General features: G+C 39.9%; 2 protein-coding genes and 1 non-coding gene across 5 annotated transcripts; 1 reads left to right on the top strand and 2 right to left on the bottom strand.

Annotated features, from left to right (window-relative positions):
* The first annotated feature begins 7,583 nt into the window (after positions 1 to 7,583).
* nat9 (N-acetyltransferase 9 (GCN5-related, putative)) lies at positions 7,584 to 11,485 on the top strand. 2 transcript variants are annotated; one of them, XR_005896687.1, is made up of 7 exons: positions 7,584 to 7,757; positions 8,082 to 8,191; positions 8,408 to 8,548; positions 8,705 to 8,764; positions 9,047 to 9,141; positions 9,232 to 9,735; positions 9,793 to 11,485. XR_005896687.1 is itself a non-coding variant. In XM_041067453.1 (6 exons), the coding sequence occupies exons 1-6, from the start codon at positions 7,681 to 7,683 to the stop codon at positions 9,379 to 9,381; spliced, it is 633 nt and encodes a 210-aa protein (XP_040923387.1). In that variant the 5' UTR covers positions 7,584 to 7,680; the 3' UTR covers positions 9,382 to 11,485. The 2 variants fall into 2 exon arrangements, 1 of the variants encoding a protein (XP_040923387.1); XM_041067453.1 differs by having other exon boundaries at positions 9,232 to 11,485.
* A 267-nt stretch (positions 11,486 to 11,752) lies between these two features.
* lrrc59 (leucine rich repeat containing 59) lies at positions 11,753 to 19,004 on the bottom strand. 2 transcript variants are annotated; one of them, XM_041067451.1, is made up of 8 exons: positions 18,859 to 19,004; positions 18,624 to 18,734; positions 17,548 to 17,607; positions 15,994 to 16,152; positions 15,573 to 15,677; positions 15,410 to 15,482; positions 14,893 to 15,096; positions 11,753 to 14,053 (listed from the first exon to the last, which is right to left on the bottom strand). In XM_041067451.1, the coding sequence occupies exons 2-8, from the start codon at positions 18,723 to 18,725 to the stop codon at positions 13,773 to 13,775; spliced, it is 984 nt and encodes a 327-aa protein (XP_040923385.1). In that variant the 5' UTR covers positions 18,726 to 18,734; positions 18,859 to 19,004; the 3' UTR covers positions 11,753 to 13,772. The 2 variants fall into 2 exon arrangements, with proteins under 2 accessions (XP_040923385.1, XP_040923386.1); XM_041067452.1 differs by having other exon boundaries at positions 11,755 to 14,053; positions 14,905 to 15,096.
* On the bottom strand, positions 14,372 to 14,453 carry trnal-aag. The gene has a single exon. It is a non-coding gene; the product is annotated as a tRNA-Leu (tRNA).
* Positions 19,005 to 19,267: the final 263 nt, after the last annotated feature.

Here is a 19,267-nt window from a genome sequence, read left to right as displayed (position 1 = left end):
TTTTTGCCAGATTTTGACGCCTTACTATACTATGACGTTTTTTATGACATTTTGAGTTCAAAAAAAATTTTGACTTTTTTTGCCAGATTTTGACGCCTTACTATACTATGACGTTTTTTATGACATTTTGAGGTCAAAAAAAATTTTGACTTTTTTTGCCCGAAAAAAAACGCCTTACTATACTATGACGTTTTTTATGACATTTTGAGGTCAAAAAAATTTTTGACTTTTTTTGTCTGATTTTGACGCCTTACTATACTATGACGTTTTTTATGACATTTTGAGGTCAAAAAAAATTTTGACTTTTTTTGTCCGAAAAAAACGCCATACTATACTATGACGTTTTTTATGACATTTTGAGGTCAAAAAAAATTTTGACTTTTTTTGTATTATTTTGACGCCTTACTATATTATGACGTTTTTTATGACATTTTGAGGTCAAAAAAAATTTTGACTTTTTTTGCCCGATTTTGATGCCTTACTATACTATGACGTTTTTTATGACATTTTGAGGTCAAAAAAAATTTTGACTTTTTTTGCCCGAAAAAACGCCATACTATACTATGACGTTTTTTATGACATTTTGAGGTCAAAAAAAATTTTGACTTTTTTTGCCCGAAAAAAATGCCATACTATACTATGGCGTTTTTTATGACATTTTGAGGTCAAAAAAAATTTTGACTTTTTTTGCCAGAAAAAAAAGCCTTACTATACTATGACGTTTTTTATGACATTTTGAGGTCAAAAATTTTTTGGACTTTTTTTGTCCGAAAAAAACGCCATACTATACTATGACATTTTTTATGACATTTTGAGGTCAAAAAATTTTTTGACTTTTTTTGCCCGAAAAAAACGCCATACTATACTATGACGTTTTTATGACATTTTGAGGTCAAAAAATTTTTTTGACTTTTTTTGCCCGAAAAAAACGCCATACTATACTATGACGTTTTTATGACATTTTGAGGTCAAAAAAATTTTTTGACTTTTTTTGCCCAAAAAAAAACGCCATACTATACTATGACGTTTTTTATGACATTTTGAGGTCAAAAAATTTTTTGACTTTTTTTGCCCGAAAAAAACTCCATACTATACTATGACGTTTTTTATGACATTTTGAGGTTAAAAAATTTTTTGACTTTTTTTGTCTGATTTTGACGCCTTACTATACTATGACGTTTTTTATGACATTTTGAGGTCAAAAAATTTTTTGACTTTTTTTGTCCGAAAAAAACGCCATACTATACTATGACGTTTTTTATGACATTTTGAGGTCAAAAAAAATTTTGACTTTTTTTGTCCGATTTTGACGCCTTACTATACTATGACGTTTTTTTATGACATTTTGAGGTCAAAAAAATTTTTGACTTTTTTTGCCCGAAAAAAAGCCTTACTATACTATGACGTTTTTTATGACATTTTGAGGTCAAAAAAATGTTTGACTTTTTTTGCCCGAAAAAAAGCCTTACTATACTATGACGTTTTTTATGACATTTTGAGGTCAAAAAAATTTTTGACTTTTTTTGGCCGAAAAAAAACGCCTTACTATACTATGACGTTTTTTATGACATTTTGAGGTCAAAAATTTTTTTGACTTTTTTTGCCCGAAAAAAACGCCATACTATACTATGACGTTTTTATGACATTTTGAGGTCAAAAAATTTTTTTGACTTTTTTTGCCCGAAAAAAACGCCTTACTATACTATGACGTTTTTTATGATATTTTGAGGTCAAAAATTTTTTTGACTTTTCTTTTCCGAAAAAAACGCCATACTATACTATGACGTTTTTTATGACATTTTGAGGTCAAAAAAAATTTTGACTTTTTTTGCCCGATTTTGACGCCTTACTATACTATGACGTTTTTTTATGACATTTTGAGGTCAAAAAAGTTCTTGACTTTTTTTGCCCAAAAAAAACGCCATACTATACTATGACGTTTTTTATAACATTTTGAGGTCAAAAAATTTTTTGACTTTTTTTGCCCGAAAAAAACTCCATACTATACTATGACGTTTTTTATGACATTTTGAGGTTAAAAAATTTTTTGACTTTTTTTGTCTGATTTTGACGCCTTACTATACTATGACGTTTTTTATGACATTTTGAGGTCAAAAAATTTTTTGACTTTTTTTGCCCGAAAAAAACGCCATACTATACTATGACGTTTTTTATGACATTTTGAGGTCAAAAAAAATTTTGACTTTTTTTGAATGATTTTGACGCCTTACTATACTATGACTTTTTTTTATGACATTTTGAGGTCAAAAAAATTTTTGACTTTTTTTGCCCGAAAAAAAGCCTTACTATACTATGACGTTTTTTATGACATTTTGAGGTCAAAAAAATTTTTGACTTTTTTTGCCCGAAAAAAAGCCTTACTATACTATGACGTTTTTTATGACATTTTGAGGTCAAAAAATTTTTTGACTTTTTTTGCCCGAAAAAAACGCCTTACTATACTATGACGTTTTTTATGACATTTTGAGGTCAAAAATTTTTTTGACTTTTTTTGTCCGAAAAAAACGGCATACTATACTATGACGTTTTTTTATGACATTTTGAGGTCAAAAAAAATTTTGACTTTTTTTGCCCAAAAAAAACGCCATACTATACTATGACGTTTTTTTTATGACATTTTGAGGTCAAAAAAATTTTTGACTTTTTTTGCCCAAAAAAAACGCCATACTATACTATGATGTTTTTTATGACATTTTGAAGTCAAAAAAAATTTTGACTTTTTTTGGCCGAAAAAAACGCCATACTATACTATGACGTTTTTTATGACATTTTGAGGTCAAAAAAAAATTTGACTTTTTTTGTCCGATTTTGACGCCTTACTATACTATGACGTTTTTTATGACATTTTGAGGTCAAAAAAATTTTTGACTTTTTTGCCCGATTTTGACGCCTTACTATACTATGACGTTTTTTATGACTTTTTGAGGTAAAAAAAAAAAACAGGAAGCATCATAGTAGAGTAAGGCGTCAAAATCGGACAAAAAAAGTCAAAAAAAATTTTTTGACTTTTTTGTCATAAAAAACGTCATAGTATAGTAAGGCGTCAAAATTGGCCAAAAAAAGTCAAAAAAAATTTTTGACCTCAAAATGTCATAGTAAGGCGTTAAAATCTGACAAAAAAAGTCAAAATATTTTGACTTCAAAATGTCATAAAAAACGTAGTATAGTAAGGCATGCTTGCTCTCACCTTGTTTTTTGTGTTCCTCTGGATCACCTCCTCCATCCTGTACAGGACAAACACTGTACATCAGATCCAGGTACAGTCAAACCTATTTTAAACATTGTGCTACACTTCCACATTCAGCAGGGGGCATACCTGAGCTCCACTCTGGAAATGGCCTCATCCAAGTCGGAGCCCCACAAGAGCTCATAAAACTGTCAAGCCTAAGTGGCTTCTCACAGTTTAAAGCCTGAGAATCTGGCATCCACCCAGCACAGCCTGCACTGTTTCATCTGCATATTAACTAGTTGTCTAAACATTTTCTGTTACCTACAGCTCAAAATCTTACAACTACATTTACACTGACAATCTTCACAGATGACTCTAGCCATGTAAACAAAGAATTAACTAAAAGTCTGAAACATAAGGTTGAAATGTTAGCCTAAAATGTGGAGCCAGTCACTAAGTTGAAACATGGCACATTCTCCAAACTCCATGCAGCCTTGAAATCAGTTTGTACATCACAAAATAAGCACAGACAATTGCCATTGGGTACAAATCAAGCATTTATTTGCAAACACACCCTTCACAACCCCAACAGGAGACAAAGCTCTATACAATTCTTCCTCTTCATGGCCCAGGACCCACACCACCTGCCTCTGATCCAACGCTTCCTGAATTGAAGGCAGAAATGGAGACAGTGAGACATAAATGTACCCTAAAAAAAAAACAAAAAAAAAAAACTGCGCAATGTTGACCACAATGCCTGCTCTTACCTTGTCTCTCATGGTCCTCTTGATCAGCTGCTCCATCCTTCACAATGCACAAAGAAACTAAAATAAAAGAAAGAAAAAGTCTGACCTTGCATTTTGCAATACCTCCAGATGCAGCAGGAGGCCTCCCTGACCTCCATGCCAATCTTCAACCTGCTAAACACAGCCGCACACAGACTGACACCTAAAGACCTAAGCGCAGCACTTAAACACCTAGCCACACAGCTCCATCAACAACAACTATTGACAGCCTCTACATCAAGAGCCAATTACATCTAACACACACACAGTAAACCTACAGTGACAAATAACCACAACTAAGCCAGACAACACTCAGCTACACACTTCAGCCCACACTTCCAACACTATCAGCCCATAGGCTTCCACATATACACAGTTGTGTCCGGATCACAATTGTGGATATGCTTCCACCTATAGATGACACTGGCAACCATAAACACTCTAAAACGACCCCCAATGCTTTTCACACACACTGAATCCATCCACAATTAAACCCTGACCATACTCAGCCAGACCCAAACTCCAATGCACCTGGATACAGAATAAAGCCCATCTAAACTGAGTTGAAGACAAGCCTGCACTTCCAATGCTCACACACTCACACACAGAAATTAATGCATGCATATCTGTAGAAACACTAAATAATGTTACCAACAGGCAATGTCTCACCTGGTCTCTCACGGCACTCCAAATAAGCTGTGCCATCCTGCAAGACAAAAAAACAGGAAGCATCAGCACACAAACCACCTTTGAAACGGCCCTTGATTTCCTTTTTTTTTTAATTTTTTTTAATCCACTTACCACAAAGAGCTCTGACAACACAACAGCTGCAGTGTGTCCCTCACTCCCACAGGATGGTGCTCTATCCTCACCAGCAGCACCTTCACTGGCTCCTCCCCACATACACCTACAACACTTTCACTCACACACACAAAGTGTAAAATTAGTGCATGCATAAGTGTAGAAAGACTACAGTGTGACTTTTGCTCACCTGGTCTCAAGTAGTCCTCTCACTCAGCTCCTCCCTCCTGCTGAAAAACAAAAACACATTGGTTTTGGATACTAATCAAGTCAGTGGTTGAACTTGTAATATTTTGCTTCACTTCCAGCTGAAGCAGGGGCCTTACCTGAGCTCCACATTGCCCATGGCATCAAAGCTGGATCGCCACTCAGCCAGAAGCAGCCGCACCCAGAAAGAAACAAGGAGACATTAAAGCATGCATAAGTATGAGAGCTCATACGTTATGTACAACAGATGTCAAATATGCTCTGTAAAAGAAAACCCAATAAATTCTTAGTTATAAAAAAAAAAAAAACATGCATAAGTTTTATTCTAAATCAAGCACCAACTATGACTCAAACACACTAAACCCACACTGACCCCAGTGCCATCCATATAGTGACAAATACACACAACTAAGCCTGACAATACTAAACTACACAATACAACCTGTGCTTCCAACACTACTCCCTGATAGGCTTCCACACATATACAGTTGTGTCCGGATCACAACTGCACATATGCTTCCACATATCAACAACACTGACAAAACAGCCCAGCAACAGCAAACGCACGCTCCAAATCTACACAGGCCTGAGTGCCTTCCACACACTGAATCCATCCACAACTAAGCCTTGCCAACACTTGGACAGTCCCAAACTCCAAAGCAGCTATACTGGTTACAAAGTCCATCTCAACCGAGCTAAAGACTTGGCTGCTCCGCCGAGTCCCTTCGACCGCCCTGCGGAAACCCGGCACATAATCAAACATATTAGCCTCTGACCACAAATCAACTCAAGCTTGGCATTTTAAACGCTCCGCGCGGGCCTTACCTGGCCGCCACGTCGGCTGTTTTACCTCTGGATTGCTCCGGATACGTGATCCGCCTGTCTCGGGCCCAGCTCCACTCGGCCTGAATCGTCTCTCTGCTCTCAGCCACAGCTTTCACTGCGCACCAGAAAGTACAAAGACAAATAAGCCGTTAAACATGAACACACATGCTTCCTCTGTCTACAGGTAACGACTTCAGTTCAATCCACTTACCAGAAAAAAAGCTTGGACAATGCAGAACGGAACCGAGGTTTCCCGTATTACACGGCAAACCCGAGCCAGCGTCACCCCGACGCTTTATAAGCCGCACCTAACGTAAAATTCTGCCCTGCTATTGGCTGAGCCCTCTCCTCCCCGGTCACATGGGTTGGATTGGCGCATGGGCAACAGGTGCGAATGATTTTTGGCGCGGCTCAAACTGGACTCTGATTGGACGGGACTAATAGGTGAAGTGGTAGGAGGGACCTGCGGTGACCGCCCTCTTAAAGCAGCAGTAACGTCTGAATAGGGGTCCAACACAGAACAGGTGTTTGAAATGATCACAAGGTTCACTTTCAGTCTGACTCCATGGCTTTATGCATTAAAGACGCCAACCAGAATCAGTTTTATTGGCCAAATTTAAGCATACAAACAAGGAATTTTACTTTAATATATATGTCATATAAGGTGTGTTCAAAAGCAAACAAAGTCAACCAGTGAATCTGCTGTTAACTGTCTTCCAACATGGTCATTTTAACCATGTTACAATATGAAGTTTACCAAAAGTTCCCTACTTCAAACGGGCCACAGTGAATTTCTTTCAAAGGTGTGTGTCACCTGTGGCCTTCCCATCACAATTACTCAGCAAAATCTCCAGTTATGTTTTTGTTCCACACATACACACAGAGTGAGCTCTCAGTAGGAAGGGCTCACTTGATATCACTTTTATTAGTGTTTAAGGTTCATGAGGCATGTCTTATTGTTTCAGTTCATGCAGAGTAAAACTGTCAACTCCATTCAACAGTCCTCTTTGGGAAATGTGTCTGCAAAACAGTTAAGAAATATCAAAAGAGGAAACACAACAGTTTAATTGGACTTTTACACACATAATAAAGAGCTCAAAACAAATAAAAGCTCATTAAAAAACATCAAGCATAGGCAACAAGAAGGGCCAACAAGCCACAGACACAACAGATTTTAACTGACATAAGATAAGATAAATTAATATAAGATAAGATAAGATAAGATAGCACTTTATTGATCCCACAGCAGGGAAATTCACTTGTTAGGCAGCTCACAAGCAAAAACAGGAGAAAAGGATGAGAAAAGTGCAGAAGTGTGCATGCGATTCAAGTTTAAGGAACAATGTGCAAAAAAAAAATAGTATTTACAATCTAAAGAAAAAAGAAAGTACAAAAGTTACAAAAAACAGTACACAAAATACAAAAACAGTGAAAACTAGTAAAACCTGGCAATATACAAATTTATGTGATGGTGGGGTGAAGAGTAGGATCCTGTGGGAGAAAGAGAAAAAATATATATACATATATATTTGCAACATCTGTGCAAATTCAGGAATAAGACAAAAAAGTGGGTAAAAATATACAGACACTCTAATTTGACAGCTTTTACAGGATTTGTGTCTTTATTTTACTTGATTTCTTTTAAAGAATATTTCAATTTCTAATTTGCCCATATTCGTGTCTTCAGCTGAAATTTGTCCAGCAGGTGGCGACGTCTGCGTTTCTGTCAGTGAGCGCAGCCGCAGTTTGAACCAGCGAGTGTGAAAGAGGAAATCCTGAGTGAGAGGAGGCAGCATGGACATCAGCGAGAATCTGTGTTAAAAAAAAAAAAAAAATCAGTCATATTGGGGGGGTTGTATCAGGCTCGGCGCCATGAAGGTAAATGAGAACACTTTACTGGAGGGACACAGGGTTGTGTTGGTTCCTTACAATGCGGATCACGTGCCCAGGTAACACCAACACCTGATCAGTCTGTCTGTTGTTTTTATTCATTCATTCAGTTGGTTTCTTTTATTTCTTTTATTCCGATGACGGCTTCTTGCTGTCAGTGTTTGTTTATGTATTTGTTGGTAATATTTTGTATTATTAATCTGATCAGGTAAGTAGCAGAAAAAGGGAGATTTTATGTTACTGGAACTTTTTGTGCTGTTACACTCTTCACTGAATTTTCTTACCAAAACATCCTCATGTTAAATAAGGATGTTTCTTAGTTCAGTCCTTTGACAAGTATTGAGTTTAACCTTTTTTTTAATCCACCTGTTTTCACTTGTCAGGTATCATGAGTGGATGAAGTCTCCTGAGCTGCAGCAGCTGACCGCTTCAGAGCCGCTGACCCTGGAACAGGAGTACGACATGCAGAGGAGCTGGAGGGAAGATAATGACAGTAAGGGGTCATCTGCCTGCAGTGTGCACAAAAAAACTAACACTTACAGCCTTTATAAATGCTCTAAAGCAGTGGTTACCAACCTTTACGTGCCAATAAATATCTGGTGATCACTGGATATGACATGAAAATAAAAGGTCCCACATCCTCAGGTCGTACACAATTAGAACTTTTCAACTGTTTCTTAAAGAAAAGCTGTTTAATTTATTTTGCTAGAGTGCACGTTCATTATCCTGGACAAGCAGCGGTGGGCAGACCCCAGTGTGGAGGAGGAGCAGTGCATGGTGGGAGATGTCAACATCTTCCTGACTGACCCCACAGACCCCACCTTGGCTGAGCTGGAGATCATGATAGCAGGTGAAGCCCAGTGTGTTTATTTTGAAACTTACTGAGAAGCAAAGGCCCATCAACATGTTTTGTTTTTATCTACACATTGATTATTTCCCTCATACATATTTCTCTATTTTGACACCAAATTCCCCTGATACTTATGCAGTGTCTTGTTTTTACCAGAGCCCAATTACAGAGGGAGGGGCATCGGGAAGGAGGTGACACACATGATGATGTGCTACGGTGAGAAGCTTTTAGATCCTGTAAGAAGATTTCTTAACACTTCTTTCTTCACAGCGCAGATTAAGCAGAAGTGTTGCTTACAGCACAGAGACCAAAGGTTACAGTCTCCGTGTGGACCATGAACATTTCTGACTTTGGTGCCCCCGTTGCCTGGCTCCAGAGCTCGTGAATTGCTTCTTTTTTTCAGCTGTTTAATTCAGTCTAGAGTTGTGTTCATAGAGTAAACTCCGGTTTCATTTCTGAGTTTGTGAAAAGGTGGTGATCCATGTTTTCTTCCACCAGGAGTCACCAAACTTGGGGTCAAAAAGTTTCAAGCGAAAATCGGGCTGGACAACGAGGTCAGCATCGGCATGTTCAAGAAACTCCATTTCCAGGAGGTAACGAGATGGCGTACTCGGCGTATGAGAACCCTGAAAACACAAAAGTCATGCGAGTGCATCTAACCATCATCCTTGGGTCTGTTGCAGGTGTCGGTGTGTAAGGTGTTCAGAGAAGTGACCCTTGAGATGACGGTGGATGAGTCTGTTCGGACGAGGCTGCTGGACGTCACGAGCTTTATGAAGGAGCGGGACTACGCACATACCTGTGGCAACAGACAGGAACTGGCTTCACAGTGAAGAGCTGTGCTGGACTCTCGCTTCCTGAAGACTTCCGGCTGTGAAGCAGATCGTTCTGCACAGGTGACAAAACCCAGGGACACCACGGTGAAAACCAGTGCGTGGTTAAGACTTTAGCATGCACACGCACAGCACAGTCCCACGTTCACCTGTGTACACTGCTTTACCTGGTGCACCAGAACACCTGTTCACTCCTTTCTCTGAATTCTGAAGCATCCAGGTCCAGGAGCTATCCCTTCTGACGTCTCTGAGGAGCCTTGAAAAGAAATATTTAGACATTTTGGGAGATATGCTCAGCAGCTGGTTAGCTTAGGTGGAGGTAGAGGAAAATGTTTTGCCCGGCTGCGCCCAACGGTAACAAAATCCAGTTACACACACAGTTCCGCACACAGTAAACAAACAAGATACAAGGTGTTAATTAGGGAGTTTTAGATGAGCTGGTGGGTGGGTTTTCTTACCTTCGAACACAGCCAGGCTCATTGTTTTTCCCTGTCTCCACAGCGAGAAAGCCAGTACCTTAGAAAAAGAAAAAGCACATCATTTCCAAAACGTCAGTGTTCTTTTAAATTCAAAAACCACAAGAAGAGGAAAAACTTTTTCTTCCACTTCCATCACACTAAAAGCCCACAAAGCTCCATTAAATTGGCTGTTGCCCAATGAGAGTATTAATGGGGAAGGTAAAACAAAAGCGTTTTATTACTAAATGCATTTAAAAGGCCAGTTTTTAGAAAGTTTTGATTTTGATTTTTTTTTTGTCAGGTCAAACTGCTTCTTTCTAAAACATTTGTGGTCATGCTGACAGCGAGAGGATGACATACAGAAACCGCTGGAAGTTTTTTATATTTAATTATTATTATTTTATTATTATTTTATTTGGGCTGGCAAACTATACATGTAGGAAAGCACAAAGCCTCATGATTCTGTCTGTGTAAACCATTTTAAGATCGCGGCATCGCTGTTTTGTAGCAGCAGTGCATGCAAAATAAATTAATTAATTAAAAACTGGGCTATAATATATATTAAATGTTGCCTTTAAAATCTAAGTTCAGAAATTGACCCTGAATAGAAAAAAAATATTAATGTCAGAAAGAGCAGTGTTTCCCTTTGATGGTGCTAACCAGAGTGAAACCATCTTGCATATTACAGCAAACATGTTTGTCTCATATTCCACCTAATTGCAGCATTAGTCTGCTGCATTTCTCATAATTTTCTTGCTCCAAACCGGAAAGCTGGTGGTTGAGATTAAATGTCAGCTGCATGATCTTTATTGATCTAACGGCTTTCACATCGCACCGCATGACCCCCAAATGTGAGATGGAGGCTTCATCGTTCTATTTGCTGAAGCCTCTCAAACCGCAGTGTGTTGTGTCCAACTACTCCGGTCATGGACAAATCTTACATCTTGTTTTGTATCTTGTTTCGCCTTTAACATTATATGTTGAATCGGCCTGTCTGAACTAAAATTAAAAATTAGAGGAGCTGATCAGGATTTTCACATCTATGAGCGTTTTGCCTGTCAGGCAACATACCGGCCAGCCTGTCTGTCTTGGTGTAGGAGTCTTTTGGGGCTGTACAGCTCCTGTACATCTACCTCCTCTTCATGTTTTGGTGGATTAAGATATTTAATTTAAATATGTTTTTCTTTGCAGTTGATAATCTCCTGCTAGATTTGAACATTATTCAAAGATCATCAGTCACACTTTGTGCTAATTAGCAAATGATAGCTTGCTAGCAGGATAAACAAACATGGCGAACGAGGTAACCATTGTACCTTGCACCTTAGCATTTTAGCTCACAGCTGAGTTTTGTCACTGTACGGCCTCACAGAGCTCGTCTTGTTAGACTTCCATTATTGTGAAAAGCACAGTAATGAATTTCATTATATGTTATTTTCTAGATTGATTAGTTTCTTATCGGACTAATGGTGACTGTGGTCGCTGGCTTTCACGGGCTGCTCTCTCGCTCATATTAGGTGGTTTATGGCCTCATATTTCAGTCGTCATATGAGCTCATTCACATTAATGTTTCTAATGTGTGGATCAGGAAATGGATTTTATCCATTGTGCAGATGCATTTGTTTGCAACTTCTTGGCATTTGTGCTGTGCTTGCATCCTTTTAGGTGAAAAAGTGGTCAGTAAAAAAAAAAAAAGAAGAAGATCATGTGATAAGATCAAAAGACCGACTTTGTGGTGTCCTTGTCATCCAGAACTAGAAGTCTCTTAAATCTTAGTATAAATATAAGATATAAATTTGTTTTTAAGTCACTTATCACAGCGTCCTCAGCTCCACCTGGAAGATTTAGAATAAATCAGCTCATTACTAATAGTTTGGACTTGGTATGAAGTAGCAAAAGTTGGATGGCTGTTCAGTGTCTTAGTCATGTTTACTTACTCTTTAGCAATAAGTGCACAAGCAAAAATGATTTTAAATAATAGTTTTGCTAATTTTAGGTTGTATTTTATTTAGGCAAAGCTCTTGAACAGCTTGTTTTTACTAAGACAAAATTAGGCCTTGATGCATTTGAGAAGTTTGACTTGTTTCCTGCTTCAAAAGCACAACGTTGAAATAATCCTTGCAGTGCATAGCCATTTAATGATGCTGACAATGTTTGAGCACGGACAAAGCTGTACAAGGACCAGAGCAGCAAAGGCAGCAAGTACGTTTCAATTTTTAAAAAAATCAGCAGTTGAAATTGAAAGCGAACAGGAAAATAGTCTGACCATTACCTTTTCTTTCTATAGTTAAGATGACAGATGAAAGGAGAAAGTAATTTCAAAGTTTGGATCTTGAGTTCAATATCAACTCTTGGTCCTTGGTTCACCAGATGTGTTAAATTGTGCAACTGCAGCACTACTGAAAAGGACCATACCACAGTGACAACCCCTTAACAACAAAACGTATTATATGTCACAGCCAACCTCTTTTTGCAAATTTCCTGCCGTTGTGTTTGTGCATTTTTCCAAACCTTCTACGTAGCCACTGGTTTTTGTTTCGTCTGTGGTGTCTGGAATATTATTCAGCGAATCCATCACAGTGAACATCGAGTCTCCAGTGATGTTGGTTAAAGTTCCATTATTGTTTACTGGAAATGCAGGCTCAGTGCAGAGAGTGTGCACAGCCTTGATAAATTATGGAAAACTTAATATTCAATATTCGATTAATTAATTACAAGTTTCAACAGTCTGCTAATTGCTTTTCAGACTGTATGGATATGAATGGAAACCAGTGACCGGTAGGAAAAACACATTCTGAAGCACGATTAGCAAAATGGTTGCCTGCGACAGAGACAGGATTTCTAGTAAATGAGTTAACGCATGCAAAATCTTTGATATGGTCATTTTTGTGCACTGGGAAGGGTGTGCATTCAGGGCCTGACTGATGCCAGATTTTAAAGGCCAATACAGGTGTCAATGTTTGGGAGTTTGGAAGAAAAATCTGATGACGATATATCGGCTGATATTCTTCTTAAGAAACTAGAGTTGAAACAATTAGTCAGTGATCAGCAACTACGTTCTACAACCAATCAATCATTACAGTAGCTTTTCGTGCATTTTCTTGCAATAATTTGGTTATTTTAGAGTTGTGACTAAGATGCAGTACTTACTAACCAGGACGTTTTGCTCCCTGGTGAACAAACTATGTCATGACAACACTGTTTCTAAATGACCTCAAACATATCTTTGGCATTTGTGTGCCGTTTCTTGTTAGTTATCAGCCGACATGTACGCCCAATGTATCCGCGATAAGACAAAATCCGCTCGTGCTCAGCAGACGGTTTGGATTAGCTGTGAGATTTTGCTGCATTGGCAGATTTAAGGCGGTGGAGGGTGAAGAAGAGTGAGCTCTACATTCACACAGCCTTCACCGCACACGCTCAGACTGCCACATCTGACACTGATTGGCTGATGCACAGCTCTGACTGGCAGCTGACATGTGACTCGACACACCAGTGCAGCACAGACAGGGCCACCTGATGTTACACTGAACACCTCTCAAATGCAACCTGCGCTCCATGTCACGCACTGACGCACACGAACCAACCCCTGGTGCTGGTCCAAGTGCAAGACATGGTGTACAGGGAGACATTCTAAGTCAGTGACTTTTTTTAAAAAAAAACAGGCGGTAGTACAAAGAGGACACAAGAGCGACAACAATTCCATAGGAATTTAAGATGATTTTAAACACATTTGTCCGTCCCCCTCTGTCTATCTGTACAGACTCTTCACCTCCCAGCACCACAAACAAGGTGAGGGGATGCAAGGTCGGCCATCTTAATGAGAATCATGATTTCAGCATATTAAAAAAAAAAAAAAAAAAAAAAACATCCCAGGATTCACAGGTGAGAGTGGAAAACCTGCAGCTCTGAGTTTTGATGGAGGCAAGTGAGAATTTAGCTCTTTGATGTTTGTGTGGATTCAAGAAACTCCTTTGCAGCAGTTGACAGATTATGCACCAGTTGTCTGACCACACCCTCCTGCTCCCTGGCCCAGGACAGGCTGTCGTCCACGGCGACGTTGATCGGCACACACGCGGCCTCCTTCTGCAGGTCGGTCAGCCGGCAGGCAGCGGCGACTCCAGCTAATCCCAGCAGCAGCAGGAAGAGGAACTTGAACAACAGGCCAACGAGAGAACGTCGAGGTTTAGGTGCTGATTCCACAACGACCTTTTTATCTGCAGAGATGAAACGAGTGTGGGCGACATTAGAACCACTACAATACTGCAAACAAACTCTCAAAGGACTCAGTGCAAGAAATGACAAATTATGCTTCTCACAAAATCCATCTTTACTAATTCAGGGTTTCTGGAAGTTTCCCCAAGTTAAATTTAATACTTTTACCACATGAAATGCAGTGTAATAGCTGTTTCACAATCATACCAAACAAAATCTGGAAGACTTGATGGCCTAGAATTAGTAAGTGTATCAATTTACTGAAAAAAACAATCTGATAAGATACACCTTTATTAGTCCCAAAGTGGGAAAATTGCATTTGGCAGCGGTGGGATTCGAACCCACGCCCCCGAAGAGACTGGAGCCTTAATCCAGCGCCTTAGACCGCTCGGCCACGCTACCTATGCCTGAAGTTAAGTAATTTGTTTTTAGGAACATTCTTTCAGTGAGTAAATCCATTAAGACTGTGCAGCAACATTACTTTTTTTTGGCAAGAAATTTTCCAACCACAACTTGTGTGAATGTTTAAAAGAAAAAAAAAAGGCAAAAGAAAAGTGACTGAGGTTGAGAACTCTTTGTAAAACTGGGGCGCCTGGTGGCCAAAGACACATACCGCGTATCTGCAACGTCCACAGTTTGGTTCCTGGCCAGGGAGGAGGACATTTGTTGCATGTCACATCCCTCTCTGCCTCTTTCTGTAGTCAACTCTCAAATAAAGGCAAACATGCCCCCAAAAAGTCATATCTTGGTAAAACCATGTGTTTTGTTTTGGTTTTTTTTTTGGAGTCTGAATTCATTTTTTAAACCTTCTGACTTGTGTTAACAAATGGTAGCATCAGACCTTTATTCCCACCTGCTGCCTGTCCGTTCTTTTTCTTCTTCTCCTCACTCTTCTTCTTCTGTTGCTCCTGTGCAGCTAAGGCCGCCATCTGAGCATTGTACTCTTTCCTCCTCTTCTCCTTCTCCTCCGCCTTCTCCCGTTTACGGGCCTCCTTCTCTCTGGCCTCCCGCTCCCTCTGCTTTGCCTCCCTCTTCCTCTCCAGCTCTGATTGAGGTTTGAAGAAAAATGCAGTAAGACAGAATCCCTATCACATGTGCTCATAACAGGACATTATTTGAACTGTGTCTCCTAAAGAGGCTCCTTCCTGGTTTCTTGTCATTATAAAAAAATTGTGCACAATAATTTCTACCTCAGCCAATTTACCAACTGCCAGAGAAATGTAATTAATACTTGAAAATGAAATTCTGAGTCGATATTCTGTTGTGTATCACAGCTGTAGGATTTAATTTAGGAGGCGTGTGAGAATCTAAACATACTAAACATAAACTCAGAATCTGACTACATTCCTGATACCCACCTTTTTCCCTTAAAAGGCGTTTCTCTCGTGCTCGATCGGCCTCGTCCTGAATGGCTCTCATGTGCTGCAGAACCTGAAAAACAACAGACCTTGAGTTTTGGACACTGGCTTTTAAATAATATGTGTGAATTAGCCGACTGATCGCTCTCCATTTCTCTGTCACCTTGGAGGCACACTGTTTGCACTGCTTCTCGTCCAGACAGTCTCCTGCTGCCTTGGCCAGGACGGGCTCCAGCGGATTATCCTTCAGGTCCAACCATTTCAGACTCTGAGAACAAACATACACAAGCATAGTTAAATAAATCTTAAATCTTAATATCTTGTGGTTTTCAATTATGAAATCTTTCTCTCAAGAGGACAACCAATGAAGAACAGCAAGGTAGGTGACTTCTAATAAAGCAGCCACTGAACAAAAGGTGGCCGTCCTGGGAAATTTACAACTAAGAGTTTCACACTGCACCAAAGTTTAAACACCTGAAGAGCATCAGTTAGATATCACACACAATGACGTTGCAGCTTTATGTCACTAGGATCAGCACATACAAATCTGAGATGAGCAAACACTGTTTGTGTCTGGCACCTACCCTGAGCTGAGAGAAGCTGACAGGCAGGACAGTCAGCTTGTTGTTGTACAGATCCAGATGCTGAAGGTTGACCAAGTTCCCCAGGTCGTCTGGCAGACAGGTCAGCTGGTTTTTACTCAGATCCACCTTCACAAGGTGGGTCAGGTTGCAGAACTCTGGCTGTACGAAAGAAACCCAGCCAACGAGAAATGAACATAAGTCATGTTAATATCTGTTCAACAAAAGACCTCCACATATTAGTTACGGTTTTAATAAATGGAAAAGTAAAACACATTAAGTTGATACTGATCTTTCCAGACACGGATTGCGGTCAGAAGAATGGGCGCGACGCGACAGCTCCGCTTGAGCTACGTTAGTTTGAGCTAGGTAGCTCACGCAAAGCTGTCGTGTAAATCTGTGGAAAATGTGGAAAAGATCTAGAGCGTGGCTCCATTTTAGCAGCATCGATGCTAACAGTGTTCTTTCCACATTTGGCGGAGAGGCGGTTACTCTGCGGTCAGCCGGCCGAGAACCCGCCCACTTAGCTCGGAGCAATATTTAATATTTACCGGCTTTCACCGCTGCCTCCATCCACTACCCACTTTCAGTTACAGCAGCACAGAAACAACAGCAGCCGCTTACTGACAGAGCTGCTCTGTCCCTGCAATGTCGGACTTTCTAAACATAAAAACGAGACGAAATAAAATTGTACCCTAGTATTCTCGCAATAAACGGACTCTGAGAGCACGGAACACAGCAACAGCGTTCCTAACATTAGCTGCTCCGGTCCTCTATCTGTATCAGCAGCGACCATAAAGCGGCAATGAAGTCATAAGCCAGCAGCAAAATATGCTAACACATGCTAATTAGCGCAAACATCCAGGTAAACTAGTGAGAAATTTACTTGCCGAAAAAACTGCAACACAGACTCCTTCGACGGTCGGTTAGTACAGTCTACACTACAACAAGCCATATTGTCACAAAACCTAACCTCCGATCACTGGCAAACAAACACGGACACTGCAGCCCCTGTCAACCGCCGGAGGCCTCTGGATGTAGCCGCCTAGCCCAGCCGATACTTTAGCAAAGAGCTAACTGCCAGTTCCTGTCTATGGGGCTGTCACTCAACATAACCACGCCCTAATTTAACGTAAGAATTTTAAGCCTAAATAACACCAAAACGGTTGTGGTACAAACAATTCTCCCGCCCCACAGTGTTCACGGAGGTGGAAACTATCAATAGAGACCAAAAACAAAAAAATGTACCAGGCTGTAAATATGTGTTTTTAGGCTGTAAAGTTGGCTATTTTAACATGGGGGTCAATGGAGAATTGCTCACTTCTGGAGCCAGCCCCCAGCGGCAGCCGAGGAACTGCAGCTTTTTGAACGCGGAAGTGATCCTCACTGCTGAAACCTACAACTCCCCCCTTGTTTCTGACTTGGCAACAAGCAACATCCACACCCTCAGAACGTACATCTCCTACTGCTGGGGACACGGGCCAAAAAGGTTGGGAGCCACTTATTTATGGGGTAAAACGGTGTGTATTAGTGCAGTGTGACTGAGTTCATACTCACAGGAAGGGAGGTAATGTTGTTGCAAGACAAGTCCACAGTGGTTGCTTTGGGGAATAAAGCCTGTTGAATAAATTATATCATGAGTCAGTTTAATGTACGCTGTAACTGCAGTGCTGGAAGACGTAATCAGATCCTTTGATAAAGTTAAAAACCACAAAGTAAAAGTACTCAGTTGCAATCAATTTTTGATATCGCTCTCATTATTTTATTTGTATAGCACTTTTCATACAAATACACTGTAGCACAAAAACGACCTCACCCACCCACATGAGCACACACATACACAAAATAAAATAATCAGAGTGTAAAAGACAAATAAGGGACTCAACAAAAACAGGAACTGAGGAAATAAAATCATGGATTTGCAATGAGGAAACACCGGAGGTAGGATAAATAGAACAACAAAATAGGACCTAAAATTTAACCCTGGAGAACATCACAATTTATTTTAGAGCTTTTAGATGAACATTCACCCATGCTTAGATAAAATAATCTGGCAGTGAGATAAGATTTAAACCAATTAAAAACAGCGCCAGTGTGTTGTCTATCACCAACAGTGAAGTCTGTTTAAGCCTATTTAAGGCCTAAAAGGCAGGTTGATTGTACTTGAAGTATATTGAGTATAGAGACTTTGTTTTTAAATCTTATGCACACAAGATAACATTTTGTGCACAGGGGTTATTATCTTGTGAAACATGATCAAACAGAGACATTTCTGCAGACTTTGTGATCTCTCCTGATAGTTTTGTGTTGAAGAAACTACTAATTATGGCAGTAAGATGGATGCCGTGAAGTAGAAGTACAAAGTAGTACAAACTGGAAATACTCAGTTAAAGTACAAGCACTGCAAATCTGCACTTAAGTGCAGTAAGTGAAGTAAATGTACTTAGTTTCCTTCCACCACTGTGGAAATAACCGTTTTAACCGAGAAACATGCTGACATGTAATCAGCTGAAACCACAGCAGAACGAGCCTCGAGTCTGAGTTGAGTTTACACTAAAATTTAAAGCTATTTATGTGTAATTTAACAACAATTTCTCCCACAGGCAGAGACACAGACACGGTGAGTAACTCACCAGCTCTTTGACTGGCACCTCAGTGAGGTTACACAGGCTCAGGTCCACTTCATTGCCACTGATTTTATCCTTCAGGTTCAACACTTTGCTGTTTTTACTCATTCTGGACGCCTGGGAGAAAACACACACAGCACAGAGTTGATGTGAGAAATAAAACACTGACATGAGGGAATTCAGAGCCAACTTTGACACCAGGTAAACCCTGAAACGTTCCTGCTCTGCGCGCTCTGCTCACCTGTTACGAAAGCTGAGACAAGACTGTGCTCAGGTGCGATAAACGACGGAAAGAAAACGGGTGGTTCTGCTTCTAAAAACGAAGTAAGTGGCAAAGCTCTGAAATGTTGGTGAGTCTGTGTTTTTTGGGCAGCGGTGACTGCCTCAATGAAAATCCACGTCATTGGCTGAACGACAGCGCGGAGACGCTGAGACGAACAGCGCCCCCTGCAGCACCGGAGGACACTACACATCAAAATCAGAGTCCACTGTGGATTTACACACACAACTAAAATATTATACAGTGGCTTCAGATAGAATCAGACCCATTCACTTTTTTCACAGTTTATTGTGCTGTAGATTTAATTTTTTTTGACATTTTACCATTTTGCCATACAATGGCTCTAATCACTATTTGTATGAGAAAGGGT

This window comes from Toxotes jaculatrix, chromosome 21 (assembly GCF_017976425.1).
Source record: "Toxotes jaculatrix isolate fToxJac2 chromosome 21, fToxJac2.pri, whole genome shotgun sequence".
NCBI classification, from domain to species: domain Eukaryota; kingdom Metazoa; phylum Chordata; class Actinopteri; family Toxotidae; genus Toxotes; species Toxotes jaculatrix.
The sequence above is the reverse complement of the archived record's forward strand: the minus strand, read 5'-3'. Positions and strand labels throughout refer to the sequence as shown.

Coding starts and splice junctions, on each gene's coding strand:
- nat9 (XM_041067453.1), top strand. CDS start 7,681: ATGAAGGTAAATGAGAACACTTTACTGGAGGGACACAGGGTTGTGTTG. Junction 8,192..8,407: donor CTGGAGGGAAGATAATGACA/GTAAGGGGTCAT, acceptor TTATTTTGCTAG/AGTGCACGTTCATTATCCTG. Junction 9,142..9,231: donor AGAAACTCCATTTCCAGGAG/GTAACGAGATGG, acceptor GGTCTGTTGCAG/GTGTCGGTGTGTAAGGTGTT.
- lrrc59 (XM_041067451.1), bottom strand. CDS start 18,725: ATGAGTAAAAACAGCAAAGTGTTGAACCTGAAGGATAAAATCAGTGGC. Junction 17,608..18,623: donor AGGTGCCAGTCAAAGAGCTG/GTGAGTTACTCA, acceptor TTTATTCAACAG/GCTTTATTCCCCAAAGCAAC. Junction 14,054..14,892: donor GGCAGCAGGTGGGAATAAAG/GTCTGATGCTAC, acceptor TCATCTCTGCAG/ATAAAAAGGTCGTTGTGGAA.